Genomic DNA, 13,517 nt, shown 5'->3' with positions numbered 1-13,517 from the left:
TCACTGGAAGTCAGCTGGAGATGTAACTTCCAACGCACTAACTCATTAAAAAGATGGCGCCATTAAAATCATTTTTATGACGCCAGTCTTTTTTATTTTGGACTTCACCTTGTAGTACAGACTTATTATTGTTGTTGTTGTAGCAGCGTAATCATTCTTCTGCTGAAGTGCGAGTCCTTGGCGTCACGCTGTTCCTGCAATCTAATAATCACATTTTTGATACGAATGATGGTTCCATTAAATTCTCATTGATTTAATCCGTTTTTGTGTTGTTTTTTGAGGTACTCTATCAAGATTTTTTCTCTGATTGAAAAGGTTTTTCGATAGGCCAATTTAAGTGCTCGAAAAGAAGTTTTAATGTAATCCCTCTTTAAATTATTTTAAAACTACAGCCATTCAAAATTACTCAAAAAAACAAATAAATGAAACAAAAATATTCGGTTAAAAATCTAGAAAATGTTTTATTTGAGAACAATGGAAAATATGTGCGTATTTGCTTATGAAACTAGCTGAATTTTTTAACTAAAATCGAATTTCCCCTCTGTTTATTTTTTCAAAAATTTCACTAGTAAGTAATTCATAGTGCCCTGAATTCGTTTGATAATAAAGAGCATCCTTAATAACATTAGGGTTGTAACCTTCTTTTTGCAGATCAACTTTGCGCAATTTGTATGTGCCAGTGAGATCAATTTTAGTTAAAAATCTTATGAATTGCGGTCTAGCATACGCAGGCAGCATCTTAGATATATCCTCTGTGAAACGCTCAAGCTCTACCTGCCGCTCTGGATCGTAAATGGCAGCCATTCCAGCTCTTCCCTCTGTTTGCGGTATCGTTACGCCGTAGACAATTGTGTCCTTATAGCTGGTAACATTACTAACCTGCGCTTCTACCTCACTAGTTGATACGTTTTCTCCTTTCCAACGAAATGTGTCGCCTGTCCGATCCATAAAGAATAGGTAACCGCGTTCATCAGACGTCAGTAGATCACCAGAGAGAAATGCCATATCACCCTTTTTAAATACATCGCGCGCAATTTTCTTCGTTGAGGCATTCTCATCCACATATCCCAGAAACTCGCGAGAGGGATTGCCTTTTATGATTCTGCCAATAAATACTCCGCACTCGCCTGGTTCACAGCGTTGACAAAAACCATCTGCGCCACGAATGAGTTCACCCGTATCTGGATCAGCTTTTATAATAGATATTGGATATATTTGTGGAATTATGCGAGAAATAAAGCCAATGGCGCCGACAGTATTGTCATTGTTCATTATGTTGGCATTGCCCTCAGTGGCACCATAGAACTCGCCCACTTTTGGAATATTGAAGCGTTCCACAAAACGTGGCCAAATTTGCGGACGCAAACCATTGCCAAAGACCATACGAATTTTGTGCTTTCGGTCGAGTTCAGACGGTGGTGTGGCTAAGATATATCTGGCCATTTCGCCTATGTATTGGGCAATCTGAAAGCATACGTACAAAAGAGAAATAAAAAAATATATAAGATATCGGTATAGTAAAATAGTGGGGCCAAACAAAATATTTGGTAGTGCTCAGATCGAAATATACTTCAGACCAGAATTCTCTTCCCAACTTCTTAAAGCATTGATAGTTTCATTCTTGACGAAGTGTCTAATCTCTTGAGCCATTTTTGAATAAGCAACGCAGTGCCTGAAATTTGTACTAATACATGATTACTTTGATATTAGGCTTTGGGTCTCCGGTCACAGTGGCATAGTGGGAAAATGCTAGGCGGACGAGCTGGCGAGACAGAGTGCCTCGAGGAGGTTTTACCGCAAAACGGCGTTCCGAATGGGGTTCTCTTGAGAACCTGTGGTTTGCTTCTAGAAGGATTGGCCTAGCATTAACTCAGTGAGCGCTGTCTTAGTGCGCAGAGAAATCCTTCTGGCCACGGGTAGATCGGGGGCGCTCGAGGGAACTTTTGAGGCTAACAAAGCCATAGCTCTCAAATTTGGTAGGGATGTCATCTTAGCACCTTCTATTCATCTGCCCTGCTCTCGTCGAGCTAAGATTTAGTTATATGGGTTCTCCCTTTTTTGATACACCTGTGGATATAGCAGGTTTAAACTTTACGCACCTGGTTAGTTTTATCAGGAGCTTGAAGCGGTTAACGCATGTAACTAGTCCCCGTTTGGTCATCATTCTCCAATCCAAAGCCTTTTCATCCCCCCCCCGTTCGGTTTTGTTCTGTTTTTCCACTCTGTATGGCACAACCATGAATGAATTTGTTTCTTTGTCCAAGTGGGCTCTCGCTTGGGCACCCAGATATTATATTAATATGCTGTAGCTATAGATTTGATACTACGGAACTCTCAATTGAGTCAATATGCTGTCTTGTTAAGCATTTGTATTACTATGCCATTTCAAATTTAGGAGCTCCGACGTTCCAATTTAGTTATCTCCGTCTAAGAAATGAAGAAACGTGACCCTGAATGTTTGAATTTCTTTAGCTACCCTATAATCAGAAAATACCGGGAATGTTTAAATAAAACAAAACAGAGTTCAAGTTCAGCAATTTCATTTTATCTCCTTCAAAATATGACCCGCCTGAAGCACCACACATGTGCCAACGTTTATCCCAGCCCTCCATGCACCCCTGGTAGGCCGACGAAGGGATGGCCTTCAGCTACTTCATCGCATTCAACTTGGGAAACGAAGAGAAGTCGCACGGGGCCATTTACTTGGTGTTTGGGTAAATAACCCAGCACAATTTGGTCTCGGTGCGATGGCGCGTTATCATCATGCAAAATCCACGAATTGTTTGCCCACATTTCCGGCCATTTGCAACGTACAGCATCTCTCAAACGCTTCAAAATTGATAAATAATATTCTTTATTGACTGCCTGACCCGATAGAAGGTACTTTTGGTGCACTACGCCTTGACAATCGAAGAAAACAGTTAATTAAACATTCCCGGTACTTTTTGATCATAGGGTACATCCCTTGACAAAGTCTTAGAAAGTAATTAAGCAATCCCATTATTTTTTACTCCTTATAACTTCTGCAGGGGAAGCTGGACAGAAAAAGATGCTAGGCAGATATCTTAACATTAAAAGTTTTACCAATGCTTTCTCGTGAAATTACAATATGAAATGCGATTTGAGCTCATTTAGCATTTGATGATAAGCGGATGGGTTCTTAAGCTTGGTTTAAAAATGAATTACTTCCGGGCTTACCGTGCAATTAAAACGAACACAGTCAGCAAAATATCCCGAAGCTGAGAATTTTTTCCGAATAACAACAGTAGAGCCAAAAAGTAAGGCCTGCCCCATACTCATAACGCCACCAGCTGTATGGTACAGTGGTAGCGGGGTGTAATATACATCTTTGTTTTTAAAATTCAGAGCGTAATGAATACCAGCTGCAATGAATATATATCTGCAAATAAAAATTCAAAAATCAATGTAAGTAATATATATATACAATTTTTAGTATTTCTAGATTAGAGTTGATTAGGTCAAAGAATTGGTTGAAGATTTTCACAACGGTGTTTTGCTGTGCTCATATTCTGATATAAAAGTACTATAATCTCGCAGTCAATTATTGTATAATTCTGTAAAAAAAATATTTTTTATCTACATAAAAAAGGGTATTCCAAAAGTAACGCCTAGTGAAAGTGAAAGCGACGTCAGTAGTGAATAATTCCTAGACGTTACTTTGTTTTATATCATCTTTAACATTTGTCAGGTGTGTGTGGCGCGCCATTCTTCTAAAACCAAATAACATATAGGTTCATATCTTTAACTTTCGGCGTAAAAATTCGTTTATCATTACATACATATCCGCAGCGCTCATCATTAATCGAAATGGCGCTCCGAACACCATTTTCAAAGAAAAATGGGGCAATGATGCCACTCTCACAGGATGTATTTACTTCTCGCCAATCACGTGCGGATGCGGCAGTTTTACTTTAAATACAGGGTTGCCCATATTCGACGCACCCGACGGATTTCGATGGCTCTTTGGGCCCATTCCAATCGACGAGGTTTGTCCGCAGGCAACAATCTTTGCGTCAATTCAATCTTATACGGGAATAAATGCAAATCAATGCAGGTAATTCGTTGTAAAGTGGTCCGAGCAATGCCCAACTGCTGAGAACGGCGATTTTGGGATGTCCTTGGCGACGCTTTGGTCGGTTTTGATTTGACCTCTTTGGATTAGAAAGAGCATCACCAGTCGGAAACCTTTCGTACAAACGTTTAATGGTTCTTAGAAGGCGCACTTTTCACATTATTTAATTTTTTATACAATTGACTTCTTTTGTTGAATGTAAATTTCAACAATTTGGGAGCGCTTGCGTAGCGTGTACTGTTCCATGGCAAAAATCTGCTTGGACTGACGCCTCCAACGAGGTATGTCATTAAGCGATCTGACGTTTCTGTCAAAAAGTACAGGGTTGCCAGATGGGTCCGTCGAATATTGGCAACCCTGTATAGCCGCAAAGATGCAAACGCGCTGCGCCAAAAAAATATGATTTTTTCAAGCATAATCGTTGACCAATATTTAAACAATATTTCTCAAAGTTTTTCAAGCGTAAAGCGATTCTTACCGTTCCGCGGATAATGATCTTATAAAGATTTTGTATGGGAAAAGAGCAGTCACTCTCGAAATAACAAAAAAACAAGAACACTATATGAACTACCCTGTGCTAAGCAAGAATAATAATAGTTATCGAGTAAGATTCGCCGCTAGCGAGTACGGTTATACCTCATTAAACTGGTATAACTAAATATCTTACAAGCAGATGTAATTTAAGGCAGCTCTATCCCAGCGTTGCCAATGTATGTTCATTTATACCAGTTGCTTCATCTATTCGCCACGCGCTAACTCTAATAATAACTGTGTAGGATGTAAGTAGTGTAAATATATTAAAGTAATTTTGGAAAACTTTGCTGTCTGAATGTTGGTCTATTTAATCTCTGCAACAACTGACCTCAATTCGGCGGGACTTTTGCCAGTAGCTAAAGTAATTGCAACTCTAAAGGTGGCGCCGGGATCGTAATATTTATGAAAGTCAGCGGTCAGTTTCAGAGTACACTCAAATATATTTTGGCCAAGTGGAAAGAATTATTTTCCTATCCCACTGGTTGGGAGTTGTGAGTGAATATTTTATTTAGTGGCCCTATTTTATACCCTATCCAAAATTTTATGAAGATGGCATCTTACTTGCGGGGTGAACAACGGTCGGTAAAAAAATTTATACATTTGCACAGTACTGGGACAGGTCACAAAAAAGTGCAAATAACCTGGCATCACGGCATTAGAAAATTCAGGTTATTTCACTTAATTAGTAACTGCTCTCTTATAAGTAATTTCAAGAGTACAAATAGATGAATTTCCCTTATAATACCTTGAATGAGAAATTACTGCCGCTTTTGGTAAGCCAGTTGTGCCAGAGGTGTAAATGTACATCAATTTATCGTGGTGATTTGGATGTTGCGCTGAGCTGGGTAGCGGATTGTCGTGTGTAGATGAGTGTAGCAAAGTGGCCAAGTCCTCTGCTGAATGTCTTACTGGCTTACTTATTTCATTATTAAATTGGTAGAATTTTGCAGTAATATCAGTCGCTATACTTTCAATTGCATCAACAAAATCTTCACCATATATAAGAGCTGCGCATTTAGCCACTGTGATGCTGTGCAGCAATGATGGTCCCTTCAAGTTGGTGTTGATAAGAGCGGTTATGATCCCACATTTTGAGAGACCCAACCAGAGGCCAATGTAGTCTGCGCGATTTTCCAACATTAAACCAACCACATCACCTTTTTTATAGCCGTGACTGTTAAATATATCGGCAATTCGATTGGAGAACTCATTTAGTTGTAGAAATGTCCACGACTGTGTCTCGCTAATAATGGCCAGTTTATCAGGATGGTTTTCCACATTCTTTTGAAATATATCGCCTATGGATAAATTCCTTCGCTCACATCTCTTTATAAGCAAAAGCAGCCGTATGTAGGCACACAATGCACTAAAAAAATCAAGTAAAAATATTAAAGCAAAGGAAACTAACAAAAAATGAAATGAAATAAAATAAAAATACAACTTACACAATATCACGTTTGGACGTCATGGCGGCAATATAGAACCAACGCCATCCTACTATCACCAACATCATAACAAATATAGCAGCGAACATTGCCGGCACGCCGCTCAGCCAACCGAAGAAATACCACAGCAGCACAACAACAGTTACTGTTATGCTTATTGTAAGCGTTACAAGTATTCTCTGTTTGGTCTTCGAATGCGCTTTACAAGTTGTGTGTTGTTGTTTTGTAAGTATTGTGGAGTGGTTTGGTTTCATTCCATTGCTGCACCTTTGTTGATGGTTTTCATTAATATGGTTCTTCTGGTCCTCATCAATGTTAATGGTCGTATGAACTGCGTATTGCTCTTTCTCACTGCTTTTAGAATTCCCTTCTTCATACCCCGTACACGGCGGCTGACCTTTTTCAATGGCCTGTTGGTAATGGTAGTAAGGATGTAGAAAAATTAGTGGCAGTTTTTAAAAGGCTGAATCAATTTTTTTTTTAATGTTGCATATAATTTAAAGCAAAAGTATTCACAAATAGTTTGAGCGTCGTTTTAAGTTTTCATTTAACTTACAAAGCTTAACTTATAGGTTCAAACATTTATTTTACAAAGGCACATAATCGATAGTCTCCTTCAAACTTACTTTCTTTCATTGCTTATTTTCTTAAGTAAAGATAAAGTTCTGATAGGTAGGTATGTATTTAGATAGTTGCAATGTAGGGAGATCCTAGACAATATGACACTTTCTGGTGTCTCACTGAAGACCTATTTACAAGCCCTATTCCAACCATCTGTTAGCTTGCACAAATCTGTTAAAGTAATTTATATCTTTATTTGGTATAACCTAAATTCTTCACCAACATTCCTTCCTTAATATTCTCACCCAAAAGTTACAATGAAATTAGCATAAATACGTGGAAAATTTCAAATGTGGGCACTCAAAAATTCTTGGAAGGAAGCTAAATTATACCGCTCAACGGCTCTGCTTTGAAGATAGATTTTCCATAGGAATCCTAGAAAGATTTGTGTAAAGTTAACCCCTTGTCTTACGAATCGAGCGACGATTGCGTGTGCCACTTTTGACGAAAGTTTTTTTTTTCCTGCATAAGAACAATCTCGTATTTGATACAAGGTTCTCTTTTGGCTAGAACAAGACATCAGATGTCTAATACGAAGTTCTCATTTTAGGAACGGAAGTAGGGGCACTTCTCCCACACGTTGTTTTAAGTCAAAAGACCTTGACCCAGGGCCAGTGGCTAACTTCGCTAATGGCTCAAGGCTTAATAATACGGTCGTTAGTAGTATGCATACAGAAATGCAGCAGTTGAACGAAGACCTACGGCTACCTCATAACTGCTGTGCATACAAATGTCTAAAAATTTTGTTAAAGAAGTGAATGTAATGAGATATTTTTTCTATTCTTTATAACTTCAGTAAAAAAGGCAAAAAATAAATTTTCTATGATGTCTGAGAAATCTAAATCTTGATCGGGTAAGTGTCACTTAAACCTATCTTCCAAAAAAGTCAAAAGTAGTATAAAAATCTCATTATTTTGATTCCGTTGATACAATTTTTAAGCTCGGTAAGTACACCTTTAAACTTTTAAACTCATCTATATCTTAATCGATTTGTTTGAACACATTTTTAATAATTATTGTATAAAGGTATTGTATTAAAATAGAATATAATTAATAAATAATTCAGGTGGAAAAACCGCTAATTCTCTTGGGAGGCACACTAATGAAGGAATATCGATTTTTAAGTCCAAACTGAAACCGAACTCAACATGTTCAAGAGCTAATGTAATAAATAAGCAATGACTTTAAAAATCCCATATTTTTGTTAATAAAAGAGCAAAACAGTATATAGGTTGGTAGAAATACCAAACTTGTTAGCCACACTCGATGGAGGAGCATGTTTTAACATAAAATATGGGCTTTGATCCCAATATTAAAAAAATGTTACAAATACTAAGAGTTCTGCCAAAATTTGGGTTTTTTTTCCAAGCCAAACTGAACTTTTTTGGTTGTATACCATATATGGCCGAATTCTAAGCCGAAATTCGGTCGTTCTCTATCAATTTATGCCAGTATTTTCCGTGATCGAAAATTTGGCCAATAACATTCCTAACTGTAAGTAATAGGTTTTATCAATTTCAGTTGAACTATACTATGTAACTAGGTTTCAGTTCGCATGAGAGATGCCAGGTTACAGTTCTCTAGCTTAATCGGTTTAAGAGATAGATTGGATTTCAGTTTGTTTCACATTTCAGATGCCACGTTGGTTAAATATCGCTATTAACATTTCTTCACTTAAGGAAGTCGCTTTCTTCAAATCGGCGTAAGGTTTCATTGAAATTGGGCGAATGATACACTCAAGAAAAAGGTTTATTATTTGTATAATAATTATACACATACATACATACAAAAATAAAACACTAGATAATTCAAAAACTATTAAGAAGTACTAAACAAACAAAAAACGTCAAACGTCTGTTCCAGTTAACCTTCTTTCGAAATTTCGTGCTTAATTTTAAAATGGTTTATAACTGAATCGCTTATAGCTAAATTAAATCCTAACAGTAAGTTTTTAAATCCTACTCGAATTTAGGTGTTTGTTAGCCCGTTGCGTGGGCTCGTTTTGATCTACGTATCTCCATCTTATGCGCGGCGATCTCTTCATTCTAGGCGTGGTATGCCGATTGTGCGCCATAGAGCAGTGGAACAAGAATTCAGGTGCATCTGGAATGTTTAAGGTATTTTTTGCAGCTATTTTTTTTTTTTTTTTTGATTTCGTCGTCGACCATGGGTATTTGCAGACATCTAAATTTGTTCGAGTTTTTGACGCAAAATCACGCTTTTGTTGGTGTTGTAAATAACTTGATGTACCCTTTGCCTTAAAACAGTTCTCCATATACCTGTATTGGTTTTATAAAGAATGGACATAAAAAACACTGGCCGCTTTATATAGTATAATATATACCTAGTCCACCTAGCTTCCACTTGCTTTTCATGTAGTTATCCATTTCGTTGTATATTGTATTTAGCGGTTTTAGTAAGTCATTATCTTGTTCAAATGGTAGCCTAACAGCACTTTATGCTATCTCGTCTACTATTCCGCTTCCCATACTGCCTTTGTGACCAGATACCCAATAGATATGCGGCTAGCCTTTATATGGCCTCCCTGCTCCGTTGAACATTTTTGGACATGAACTCCTCTTTCCTATTGAGCTATGTCCGAAGGTTCTACAAGAGAATATTCCTGCAGCCACTAGCCTCCCTTGGATTTCGCTGCCAGATCTTCCGCCATAAGGTCAATAGGTGGCTCGCTGAGTATCATTTCCAGCGCCGCCGTTATAGCCGTTTTCATTGCTCCTGTTATGCACAGAGCTGCGAGTCGCTGAATCCTTTTCAGTGGCATTAAGTATGTCAGCTTTCTTGTCACAGTTCACCATTCTAAGGCCCCGTACAGCAATATCGGTCTAACTACTGCCGTGTAGCACCAATCCATCAGTGAGAGTGATAGGCCCCAATAACGCCCCGCATTCGTTTAGATGCGTACAATGCGTTACTGGCCTTTTTCACCTTTTTCTCAACATTGCGCTTCCAAAGCATTTAACTATCCAGTATTACTCCGAGATGCCTTGCATGATCTTTGAGAAGTAGTTCGTTATCGCCTAGCTTCGAGAGGTTCCACGCCGAGACCTTATACTCCCTGGTAAAAAGTATCATGACCGTTTTTTCGCGTTTATCCCTAGCCCTGCGCGAGAGAGGGGAAAGTATACTAAGCCAACAAATCTACATATAAACAACTTTTTTCAAGCATTTCACATGGGCCCTATGTTCTACCTAGAAACAGCGAAAAAATGTTTTATGATAAAGTTGATAGTTCTCATATTTGGTGGCATATTCCTGGAACTTTTCGTCATAACAAAAAAAAATTCAGTTTTGGAGGAGTTAGCTTATTTCTGACGCTATGCCCAATAAATAGCATGTTCACAACTTATCTATTTACTCTTTGATTAATTTATTTATTAATTTATATAATAATTATTAGTGCTAATGCTTTTCAGCAATTAATTTGTTTTTCGCTTACAATTTTTACACACAATTATTTCAAAACTTTTTTGTTCTTTGATTAATCTATCATTGCCATCGAAAACTCTCTCTCAGCAAGACATTTCTAAAGATTTTCTATCTTTCTCTTATTAGATTATTAAACAAAATATAAAATAGTTTTCTTAGCTTGTTTTTGGATTCGAGAAACAAGAAATCTAATGCGAGATCACACCTTTCTCTATGGTTAGAGAATGCGTTTATTGGATATTTATAAGTAGATATGCCTTCATTAATATGTCATAACAGTTAGAGCGCTATAAGAGTCTGGCTGCAAATTAAAACTTACGCTGCACTATCGCCGCTATTTGCATGCAAGTGATGCCTAAAGATATAAAGGGTTTCCCAATAAGAGGTTTTATTTTGATATTCCATTAATGGTTTCGTTGCTTGTGTGGCACGTAGCGCCGTCCAGTTGAAAATAAACGTTGTCCAGATCAATACCATCCAATTCCGGCCATAAAAAATCGTTAATCATCTCTCGATAGCGCAATCCATTCACCGTAACTGTTGTTCCAGTTTAATTTTGCTTGTCGACGAAGCCACCGAAGTGGAATTCCGGATCATTTGCATGCATTTCAACGACCTAATCAGCAAAGACACGACATTGTTGATGATCGGCCGGCTTGAGTTCTTGTGTTAAATGGATTTTTAAGATCCATCTCTTTATAAAAAATACGGTGTAATGATGTTTGTGGAATTCCTGATTCCGAAGAACGACGAGAAATGGACAAACCAGGGGTTTCTTCACTTTCGACTACAACAGCTATATTTACGAATCGTATCTGCCAAATTTTCACCATTTTTATAGTGAATTTTAATAATTGCAATGCGTTATTTAAGCGTGTATCGTTTCATTTTTATTAATGGCGTAGTTTCTAATTGTCAAATATCAAAAAATGACAGCTTCAAAAGTGACATCTAAGTGACTCATTTACGAGTATCGAGATAGTGGGTTATTCAAATTAACACCTGTTATTGGAAAACCCTTTACATTGCTGTGCAAGCTTTTGCTTAAAAATGCCTATACATTTACCTTTACCTACATATCTGAGGAATTTTTTTGGAGCTGAACAGTTTTAGATCTCTACGCTTAACAAACTCTTGCCTTTCTTGGCACGGCGTCAAGACAAAAATTATTCGTACGTCATGCGGACTGCGCCTCTCGTGCCGGTTGGGCGGGTGGCGGGCACTTTATGGGCTTAAATATTATTATTATTAAAAATTGAATGCGAAAAGTAGAAAAAACTTGCTCAAACTACGTTTGGGATATTCACGCGGAGATATAAGCATTTGTGGCTGAGAAGCGAGTTGAAAAAACGTTTTCTTTGTTATGTCTGTTTTAGTCAAAAGCGCGATATTTCAGTAAAAATATGCACCAGTACGAGTAAATAAATTAAAGCTTAGGCATTTCTTCGCTTGTTTTATATTCCTATTCTTTTTCGTCGTGTACTACATTGCACTGAGAGGTTATACGTAATGCCTAACTAATTTACCCTTTTGCAATAAAGTCACCGCTCGAAGTAAATAATTTTGCATTTCGTATTTTACAAAGCATTCAAATGAATTTTGAATATTCTGCAACGATCGCCTGCTGGTGAAGACAGACTCGAAACGAGGGGAGGATCAATTTTTAAAAACAATTGAAAATACTAATTATAAAATCATAAAATAACAAGTATAGATTTAACTAAATATATATCAATATATTATTCGGCTTAATTACAAAAACAATTAACCATTTTTAAATTGAAAATAACTACTGTACGAAATGATGCGAGATGATTATATTGAAAGCTGCTCTTAATTTGTTGCTGCACTCTGGACTCAATTTTTTTTAATCCCAGTGAACTGGTTATTTGGAGGAAATATACACACTGCGCACTAATCACTAAATGAGCATAACTGGAAAACATAAAATATTTAATAGTAGCAAATATATGAAAGTGCACAACTCTGTGTTAGCAAATTTCGTACATTTTTTAAATTTTATCTATAACATTTTGTTCGCTCGATGAAAACTAAGTTTAGATATAGAAACGATTTTAAGTTACAGAGTTTTAAAGGCCACCGTTCGATATGTAGCCATGTGTGTAGGACTTTGGTATTGCAGAAACAAAAACTTGTTTGGTACATCAATTATAAGAGCATTTTAGCATGCGAGTATGTATGTGCACATGTGCATATGTATGAATGTGAAATATGTTTATGCGCTACCTAGAGAAATATTATATATATACACATATGTATGGGTATGTAAATATATTCACCTGTAACCTGCATATAGATATGTATGTATGTACTCGCATGCCGACTTTGGTGAACCTATAGTAAGACACTTATACATACCTACATACATATGCACATACATACATGTTCGCACATATAATCATTTTAAGTGGGACACCACAAAATTCGCCTTCACCATTACACAAAGTAAGGTTCCTTTGTTTTGCACACACACAAAAAAATACATGCATACACTCATCTATGTACACCTAAGACTGCATCTTATGCGCAAATATGAATGCGTTTACCGCTAATTGAACCCGCTGTAAACACACGTAAATTTCGTATAATTTCAGCTTACTTTTCCATTGGCGGTATCCAATTTATCTGCAGCGTTCACTATGCGTGACCCTTCTTCAAATGCAGCACTCATGGTGCCACTGTCTAGTTAATGCACATAAGTTTCAAATAAAATATGGCCACGAAATGTACACTCGTTTAAATATTCAAACTGTTAACTTTATTTTACATTAGTTACAGTCATTAAAGCTTCACTTCACCACTGTAGTTGTTTAATTGAATGCTTAAGCCATTTAGCAAATTATAATTCTCGTTGATTCAAAACAAATTTAAAGCAAAGTTCATGCTACATCGCCTGGAATTTGTACTAGTCGCATAGCCGTAAATAATGTAATAACTTATAATTGGCACTGTGTTTATGGTAACAAAACTCTGATGCTGTAGTTAAATATTTATCTCTGTTGATGGTCCGCTTTGCACGATTTCACTTTTAGCTTTGTCACAGATAACGCGGTCGGCGTTTGAAACTCACAAAATTCACCTCCATTCGCTGCTGCGTTCACCGATGCATTGAAGCTAGCCGATCGACATGGGAGCCAGTGCGGCGATATGTGATTTCAAGTACAAACTTGCATACACACATGCTCACACTGATTCCAGTGGCCGCTCAACTGTCGCAGTTTATAAAGCTTGCATGCAGCTTTCGTCTTAACTGATCAGCGCGTTGAGTTCCGCAACATAAAAGCACATACGAGTACATAAGTATCAAATGATAGGGTGATCGACTATTCGACGGCTTTACTAACCGGTTCTCGGTG

The 13,517-nt window shown here is 37.3% G+C and overlaps 1 protein-coding gene across 1 annotated transcript; it reads right to left on the bottom strand.

The window, feature by feature from the left end:
• Positions 1-463: 463 nt before the first annotated feature.
• On the bottom strand, positions 464-13,254 carry LOC129241513 (long-chain fatty acid transport protein 4-like). The gene is made up of 5 exons (XM_054877894.1): positions 12,761-13,254; positions 6,073-6,482; positions 5,373-5,993; positions 3,199-3,400; positions 464-1,464 (listed from the first exon to the last, which is right to left on the bottom strand). The coding sequence occupies exons 1-5, from the start codon at positions 12,830-12,832 to the stop codon at positions 523-525; spliced, it is 2,247 nt and encodes a 748-aa protein (XP_054733869.1). The 5' UTR covers positions 12,833-13,254; the 3' UTR covers positions 464-522.
• Positions 13,255-13,517: the final 263 nt, after the last annotated feature.

This window comes from Anastrepha obliqua, chromosome 3 (assembly GCF_027943255.1).
Source record: "Anastrepha obliqua isolate idAnaObli1 chromosome 3, idAnaObli1_1.0, whole genome shotgun sequence".
NCBI classification, from domain to species: Eukaryota; Metazoa; Arthropoda; class Insecta; order Diptera; family Tephritidae; genus Anastrepha; species Anastrepha obliqua.
This window is presented reverse-complemented; position numbering and strand designations above follow the sequence as displayed.